Source organism: Barbus barbus, assembly GCF_936440315.1.
Source record: "Barbus barbus genome assembly, chromosome: 7".
Classification (NCBI taxonomy): domain Eukaryota; kingdom Metazoa; phylum Chordata; class Actinopteri; order Cypriniformes; family Cyprinidae; genus Barbus; species Barbus barbus.
The window spans coordinates 2,590,186-2,599,498 of NC_136735.1; the positions used below are offsets into that span (position 1 = coordinate 2,590,186).

Sequence of the window (9,313 nt, forward strand, 5' to 3'; positions counted from 1 at the left end):
ATTGAGAAAAGACTCTTCACTGTAATACATAATTAAACACTTACATGACTTTTCTGCAGTTGATCACAGCTGGTATCAGTCTTCTTCTGCCCTCATCTGATGTGTTGTATTTCTGGAGGTCCAGCTCATCCAGCGGCTCCTCTGACATCTGAAGCATGTAGGCGATTGTTGAGCAGTGAGCAGAAGTGAGTTTCTTTTCTGAGTGTTTGTCTGATTTCACAAACTCCTGAATCTCTCTGGACAGAGTCTGATCTTTCACTTCCAGCAGACAGAGGAACAGATTGATGGATCTTTCAGTGGAGAGTTCATGTCCATCTTTGATATTCTCTTTAATGTACTGTGTGGTTCTCCTGATGCTCTCTGAGCTGTTCTCTGTGTGTGTCAGTAGATCCTGTAAGAGTCTCTGATTTGACTCCAGTGAGATGCCCAGCAGGAACCGCAGGAACAGATCCAGGTGTCCATTCTCACTCTCAATGGCTTTATCTACTGCATCTCTATGCAGATTATGTATCACATCACAAAACTGCAGTGTATCTATCATTACATAATGGTAAAACACATAGAAAGCAGCGAGAAACTCCTGAACACTCAGATGAATGAAGCTGTAGACTTTCCTCTGATGAATCACAGATTCCTCTTTAAAGATCTCAGTGAAAATCCCAGAATACACTGAGGCATCAGTGACGTCTATACCGCTCTCAATCAGGTCCTCCTCATAGAACATCACATTGCCCTTCATCAGCTGTTTGAAAGCTACGTCAGCAAGTTTCACAATCACTTCTCTGATGGACTGCAGGAGTTTCTCTGGATCTCTCTCTTCATACTTCTGGTTCCTCATGTTGATCTGAATCAGCAGGAAGTGGATGTACATTTCAGTCAGAGTTTGAGGGATTTCTGCACTCAGATCTTCTTCCAGGAGCTTCTGAAGCACAGTGGATGAGATCCAGCAGAAGACGGGGATGTGGCACATGATGTGGAGGCTTCTTGCTCTTCTGATGTGTGAGATGATTCTGTTAGCTTGATGCTGGTCACTGATTCTCTTCCTGAAATATTCCTCCTTCTGAGGCTCAGTGAATCCCTGAATTTCTGTCAGACGGTTGATGTATTTGGAGGGGATCTGATTGGCTGCTGCTGGTCTGGAGGTGATCCAGATGAGAGCAGAGGGAAGCAGCTCTCCTTTCATGAGTTCTGATATCAACACACCCACTGATGAAGTCTCAGTCACATCACAAACTTTCTGATCATCTGAAAACATCAGTGTGATTCTGCTTTCATCCAGACCATCAAAGATGAACACAACTGTATACTCCTCATAAATCTTTGAGTCCAGATCTTGAAGTTCAGGATGAAAGTCCAGCAGAAGTCTGTGAAGACTGTACTGATGATCTCGGATTAAGTTCAGCTCTTGAAATGGAAGAACAAACATGAAATCTACATCCTGGTTGGCTTTTCCCTCGGCCCAGTCCAGAATGAACTTCTGCAAAGAGACGGTTTTTCCGATTCCAGCGATGCCTTTAGTAAGAACAGTCTTGATCTGGTCTTTCTCCTCAGATCCTGGTTCAGGTGAGGCTTTAAAGATGTCATTGCAGTCGATTAGAGTGTCTTGTAAGTGTTGTGTTCTGGCTGTTTTCTCCATCTGTAAAACCTCATGTGCTTCATTAACTCCTTCACTCTCTCCCTCTATGATGTAGAGCTGTGTGTAGATTCTGTTCAGAAAGGTTTGATTCTCTTTGAGTTTGGTTCCCTCAAATAATCTCTCATACTTGTTCTTCATGCTGGTTTTGTGCTGGTCTTTGACTCTCTGCAGGTCTTCAGTCTCCAGTGTGTGTTTCGGCAGGACTGCTTCAGTTTTGTCCTGCCTGATATGGGTCTGATAGTGGGATGTAGAGGAAGACACAGATCTGATCGGCTCATGTATCTTCCCCATGCTAAAATTGAAAAGAACAGTTGCAAAAATTAAAAACATGACACTGATCACAAGGACAGCTGATGACCTTCAGAAATATATTGGCAATTAGAAATAAGTTTGCCACTCCTCTCCAAGTTACGCATTTAACACTATATAATTTAGATTATTAAATCACTGTTCATCTGAGATGCACAACAGTAAATCAGGAAATAAATGTTTATACTAACAGAAGATCGGAGATTTCTTTTCCGTCACTGAATCTAAAAGGTGTTTCCATGGATCTGCTACTCTTCACAGACACACCGCTGGGTTCTGGAGACTCTGATCTTGGTGTCTTGCTCTTGCTGATACTGACAAAAGACACACAAAACAGCATTGTAAACAATACTTAAATGGTTAAATCACCCAAAATAAATATGGTGTAAATGAATCATTTCTGTACCTCCATTTAAAATACATGCCACCAAAACTTTTTTTTTTTTAACTTTAAGCGTCTTCCTAAAACCTAAATTAAATCTGTTTACCATCCCTCTTCAGTTCGCACCCCTGTGCAGTGCATATGTTACATAATAGGGAGTACATTTAGTGCCATTTAATTTAGATTATTCAATTATTGCTCATCAGAGATGCACTATAGGAAATTAGTTAATAAATGTTTATACTAACAAAGGATCGGAGATTTCTTTTACGTCACTGAATCTAAAAGGTGCTTCCATGGATCTGCTGCTCTTCACAGACACACCACTGGGTGCTGGAGACTCTGATCTTGGTGTCTTGTTCTTGCTGATACTGACAAAAGACAAACAGCATTTTAGACAATACTTAAAAGGTTAGTTCACCCAAAAATAAATATTCTGTCAGATCTATCTAGTGTTGTCAAAAGACCCGGTACTTCGTTACCAAGTCGGTACTAAAAAATGGAAAATGTCATGGTACCAGGTTTTTTTAAGTACTGGTGGTACAGAGTACCCGGTCTACCCGTTTCTTGCTACACTATCCGAAAGCTGCGCAGATGCGCTCTCTTCATAAAAACACTCCCAGTCAACAAACAAATTTGACCCATATTTGGCATGCATCTGGCACAGCTGGCATTCATCCGGCACTGGCATACAGCATGTGGGCCAAACATGGCCCGGGTTTGGCAGAGGTGGGACCGGGTTTAAGACGGCACACAAGACATTGCCGATCTTGAAAAAATAGATAAAGAAAGTACCTTATTTAAGAATTTTATGTTAATTTCATAAACATAAAAATATATATATATATATATATATATATATATATATATATATATTTGAAAAATATATATAAAAAAAAAAAAATAATAATAATATATATATATATATATATATATATATATATATATATATATATATATATATATATATATTTTTTTTTTTTTTTTTTTACTGTTTTTTGTTTTGTTTTCCAAAGCACCTAAAAGACAATTCACACTGCCACACCCCAACAGGGTGAACACACTGACCAAGCTAAATAAATAAGCATGTTTTTTTTCTTTTTTGTGGAAGTGTGCACTGACCATTATGCTATGTTTGGTGATTAAACATGATTAAATATTTTTTTCTGAATATTGTCGTTGTTGTGCCTATTCATCTGGGAGGGATGTGCATCAAGTGGCTTGGTAATGGTTTTGTTGAAGATGACATGTGGAACCCATCTGGTCCAGCGTATAGGACCAGAAAAGGGCCAGCTATTGTCTTACAGGTATGGTCATACAGGATCTCATAGCAATTTTTCTCTGGCCTAGCTCCTGCCCACACGATCAGCTTTTGCTTGGCCCACATACCGCAATGAATTGGTCTGGATTCCAAAATATATATATATATATATATATATATATATATATATATATATATATATATATTTATATTTTTCATGTTTACGCAAGCAAGAGACAGTAGAGGATCTTAAGGCTGATTTGCACCCCCGAACGATCGGGGGATGCGGCCCGATTCGCGGCTTGTCCAAAAATCCTCTATTGTGTGGTGTCATTATGATTATTCATCTGCTCCCGATCGAGACGGAACGTCGCCGAGCTCGAATCGTAAATATCAAACATGTTTGATATTTAGGCTGCCTCTGACCTAAAACCCGCGATAGCCAATGAGAGCGAGCAAGCGTCACTCACCGGATGTTACGTGCTTCTACAGCTGAAACTTGGCAGCCACAAACATGCCGTGAAAGCAGAGAACATCATCTATATTCTTTTGCATACTTTGTTTTTCACTGTGAAACAGAACGCACACCGAGAGAGCCAGCTGACAATGTTGACTGTTCTCTATTTGTTTGTCATCTCTAATTACGTGATCTCGCGAGTGTCAGTGAGATCTCGTGTCACTGTGAAATCGCTCCTAAAATCTTCAAGTGTGCGGTCTCGTGGTCTGGTAGAATCGTCTAGTGTGCCCGTTCACAGGACTATAAGGCTAAAAATCGGTTGAACTGTATTCATGTCTGTGGTCTCCCATGGTTTTAAAATCAGTTTAAAATCGGTTAAGATTTGAAAATCGTCTAGTGTGCAGTCAGCTGAAGTTTCAATTTAATATTTAGATATTCTGTTATGAATATTATTCCATATTTTTAATTTGAATGTCGGACTGAAATAAACATCGCCATTAGCATAAGTGCGGCTAACGCTAATATAATGACCATCAAAATTAAGTTTCTTTATAAACCATTTAATGCTCCTATAACTTTTATTAGTTTGGATTAAATTAAAGTACAGTCAAATTGTATCTCCTGTATAGACCTATAGAGACAATAATAACATTCATTAACATGACTTCATGCTATTATCTAACATCAACTTACAGTGAGATTTTTACAATATTAATGATTGTGAATGTTATTTAATACAAACACTTGATCATTCATGTTTGCATTAAATCATTTGAACAGATTGAACTTCTGATTTTATGTATCAGTACATTTTGAAATGAACCCTAAGAAGAGTAATTGCTATATAACTATTGTTTATTGATAGGTCCTGTTATCTAACAAATGGAATCTTAAAGTGATTTTAATACTACAGTTTCCAACTAGTTGATATACACTTGTCTTAATATATCTGTAATCTTATCTAAATTTATTATAAAAGCTGAGGTTTGTTATTTACTGAAATGCTTAGCTGGAGTCAATGATCTAATGTTGCATTTGGTCAGACTCAGCCCATTTCTTTACTTAAGCATATTATATTTTCCTTTTACAGCTGCAGGCTGAGGAAGATTATGAAACACCAGCAAACCCTAAAACAGACAACAGTTTACAGTTGTTTTTCAGCGGCAGCAGAAATGTGACAAACTTTTGGGTGAAACTCGTTTACTTTTTTATTAGTTGTGGGAAAACTTGAAATTATTTTAAATAAGAATAAAGAATGGCATTGATTTTTGTACAGTTTAACTTTATTAATAAAAATAATGTGTTTTTTAACTAGCATGTTTTTGTTTTGCTTTGGCAATGAAATTGGTACCGTGATAACACTAATTATGTCACTCCGAACATGAAAGACTTTCCTTCTTCTTTGAAATATAAATTAAGATATTTTAATGAAACCTGAGTAATTTCTGTACCTTCATTCCATGCCACGAAAACTTTGAAGATCCAAAATGGTCTTTTTAAAGGGCGTCATACTCTGGACGAGAGGCACAGTGCTGTTTCATGCCACGTTTAAAAGTCGAACACATTGTTTATTATGAGTGTATGCACACTGGCAGCACCACTCAACATCTGTCCACAGTACCCAGGTATGACTCGGGAGGCGGTTCAAATTCCTGCTATGCCACTAACACATTTAACCTCAGTGTAAATGCATACTGTACATGATGTTTGCTGTTGTGATGACATTCACTGTCATGTGCTGCCACTTCATACGGATTAGTATTATGATGCATTTATGACCGATTTGGATCTTCAAAATTTTGGTTCCATTAACTTTCATCAGAAGGACAAAAATGAAGCTTTTTAAAATCGGATGATTTGATTGGCTGCCAGTGATTTTATTGCTCATCATCTGGACAAAAATCTTTCTGAATAATATTCCAGTGTCATATCTCCTTTGTGTTGTTGTTGCTATATTTGTGGTGTGGACTTAATTATTTTCATTGAATTAGAACAATTATTCATTATTATAGTTACAGTACTTGTGAACAGGCCTTTACTGTAATATATAGATTCATTAACAGGATTCAGTTATCAAAGATAAACAGTGAAAGTTAAGGTTCAGGGAAGTGATTCTGTGCCTCTTTGTGGATGTTTGAAAGCACCGGTCACTCATCAAGTCGTCTGGAGTGCACTGCAAGTAGCTGTGGATTAAAACATCTGCTAAATGTAAAAATGGCTAATGTGTTACCTGAGGTCAGAGGTCACATTTTCATCATTGAACACAGAGGGATGATTCCTCTTGGATTGATTGCCATTTGATCCAGTAGATGAAGAACTCATTTTCAAGCAAATGTCCTCCAACTCTTATTAATCAAAGTGTGTTGAGAGATTGATTCAGACCTTTTGTGTGGAAACAGAGATAAAACAATGCTTTTGAGTAGATCAATTATGCTGTTCAATGAAAATGGCACTGCAGATAAAATGCTTTAACCCACTATACACTGCAGTAGACACATTAAAATACACCCAAACTGTAGGACCTTGCGGTCTAACTAGCTTCCATATAACTACAGTACAACAAAAGATCATTGTTGTACAATTACATCTAAAGTTCAGTGCAATACAACTATCTGATTCAATATAGCAATTGCATGCAATACATTTCAACGGCACTGAAAAATGAACTCGATGCAATTACTGAGCAAATAAACTGTTGACATTAACACTGACATTTTTCCAATTAAATCGTTACAGAGGTAGTTAATTTTGAAACTACATGGTTTGTGGGTTGGAGCAGGGCTCTGCGGTCCTCCAGGAACTGAGCTTGACACCCCTGAGTTAAAGTATCTTGGTAGAAATATACTCAAGTGTAGTATCTACACCTGGGTTTCAGCATGTCGGTCCTGAAGAGCCAGAGTCCTGCAGACTTCAGCTACAACCCTAATCAAACACACCCGAACAAGCTACATAAGGTCCAAGGATTACTAGAAAGCTGCAGGCAGATCAGTTTTTATCATGGCTGGAGCAAAACTCTCCAGGACCGAGGATGGCCACCCCGATCTACACATTGAATAGAATAAAATAGAGTTTATCTACGACGGTTTTCAAACTTTAGCTGTATAATCTATACGTTTCCGATCTACGTTTCCGCCATTTTGCTCAAAACTGTTGCGCAGTGTCAACAGAGAAACCAAAACTAAGTAGCAGCTCACTTTATTTGACTAGATGATTATATGACTAAATGATTATATAAAGAATAATTTCTGAACTTACCACAAAAAATTAAAAAATGCAGCAAAGAAGGTGTTCAAAATATGGAGTTTCCGAATGACGCAGGCAGCTTATTTTTTTTCCTTTCACTTTCAGTTTTAGCTCTACCCACCTCTTCAATATATAGTGCTCCCTCTAGTGGCGCAGAACATGATCAGGTAATTATTGTAAACTCAACACGGGATATAAGACATCCAGACATAAGAGGGAAAATCGTGTAAAGAGTAGCTTTAAAGAGACTTCAAAAAAAACAAAAAAACAAAGAAAGCCAATTACACCCACTACTGCCAAAGACATTTCTATAAAGGAAAAGCTTAGCCAACATCGGGAAGTTTAACACGATAACAGTCTATTAAAACAGTCTTTTCATCAACACGCTTCTTTCAGCTTTAAATAACTTCAAGTGCATACCTCAATCGTAGCTTTATTGGCATTCCTTTGATGTGATGAACAGACAATGATGCTCTTGCGCCACAATGTTTAGTGTAAGATGGATTCAACAGATCATCACACGCACTTCTGGAGCACTTCTGTGAACGGAGACAACAGAATAAAACTATAGGTTTACATAAAAAGGAATATGTATAGGCTATATGTACGGAATATATTTCACTTAAATAATTGACAGATTAACAAAACGAAAGAAAAGAAAAAAGGTGAGTTTCGGTTTATTGTGACACGAACCCAAAGTTCACGGAAAGGAAAACGACAGTAGAAAGTAGTTTTCTTTACTTTGCAAAAGCTTGACAGTTTTGAATGTCTTGCTTCTATCTGTTTAGTAGCCTCCCAGCAAGACAGAACGTTCCCCTGTAGGTTCTTTTTCTAATAACCTAAAGAGAACGTTCCTAGAATGTTCCCTGCAGGTTATTTTTAGGTTTAACTTTATAATATAAAAAGAACATTCCCGGAACGTTCCCTGTAGGATTTTTCTTATTATTCTAATGCTGAAATGTGTATTTTTTTTAATCATAAACAAATTATTTTTGCAGAATTTAATGTCTGAAATAAGCTTTTAATAAATTGTAGACAAAGTAGTCAAATCGCATTATAACGATGCTATAATTCCAGTTTCATAGCTGAAATTAAGCACAGTCTGAAAAGCATACCGTAAACACTGGGTTTGTTTGTATGTTTCTTTACAACGCGCCTCTGATCTGCACACCTGTCCAGCACGCACTTTTCTCCTGTGTTCCATATAAAGCCGGTCACTCCCATATTTCGTGTAGGAGAACAGAAGGTTACTTGTTTGTTTGATGCAGCTGTTATGGCTGATGAATTTGCTTTAACTCATAAAGGGTTATATGGAAAACGTGACCCAAGAAGGAATGATCAGGGTCGTATAAATCTGTTGTGACAAGACCTGACTCTGTTCCAACTTCACCTAGTAAGCTCAATGCGGTTCCTGCTAAGGCAAATATCCTCTGCTTTTATTGGAAGAAGCCAGGGCATAAGATATCAGAGTGTTTTGTTCTTGGTAAGAAAGCGAAATCTACCAAGCCAGTTGGATTGACAGATACAAGCCATTTTCCTGTATAGTAAAGTGTTGAGAGCTTGGAGTTTCAATCTTTGAAGTTTGAAAACATGTGATTGTTTAACAGATTATGCTCCTTTTCTTACAACTGGAGTTGTGTCTCTAACCAGGGCAAGAGGGTGGTGTTCCTGTGAGTATTCTGTTCCTGAGAGACACAGGAGCCTCGCAGTCGCTACTACTTGAGGGAACTTTACCTCACTCTGACGAAACTGCTACAAGAGCTCAAGTGCTGGTGAGAGGAGTTTAAATGAGTTGTGTCATTGTTCCTCTACATAACGTTGAGATCACCTTTAGTGTCTGGTCAAGTAGTGGTAGGTGTGCGACCTTATTTGCCAATTGAAGGGGTTTCCTTCATTTTAGGCAATGATTTGGTTGGTGTCAGAGTCACACCTAATCCTCAAGTTATTGAGGTGCCTATGACAAGTGGGAGCTATGAGCTGAGTCTTTTCCTGATGTTTTCCCAGTATGTGCTGTGACTCGTGCTA

At 38.0% G+C, this 9,313-nt stretch overlaps 1 protein-coding gene across 3 annotated transcripts in view; it reads right to left on the minus strand.

Annotated features, from left to right (window-relative positions):
- The window catches only part of LOC306872873 (NACHT, LRR and PYD domains-containing protein 12-like), a 48,797-nt gene extending 41,406 nt beyond the window's left edge, over window positions 1-7,391 (minus strand). For 2 of the 3 annotated variants that reach the window (XM_079421762.1, XM_079421763.1), the window contains exons 1-5: window positions 7,301-7,391; window positions 6,276-6,427; window positions 2,576-2,698; window positions 2,137-2,259; window positions 45-1,928 (exon numbers count right to left, since the gene is read on the minus strand). In XM_079421762.1, coding sequence (XP_079277888.1) covers window positions 45-1,928; window positions 2,137-2,259; window positions 2,576-2,698; window positions 6,276-6,367 — 2,222 coding nt within the window. In that variant the 5' untranslated portion in view covers window positions 6,368-6,427; window positions 7,301-7,391. Of the gene's footprint in view, window positions 1-44; window positions 1,929-2,136; window positions 2,260-2,575; window positions 2,699-6,275; window positions 6,428-6,803; window positions 6,923-7,300 lie in introns of those variants that run through there. The other variant, XM_079421761.1, reaches the window with a different exon arrangement.
- Between the last annotated feature and the right edge of the window lie 1,922 nt (window positions 7,392-9,313).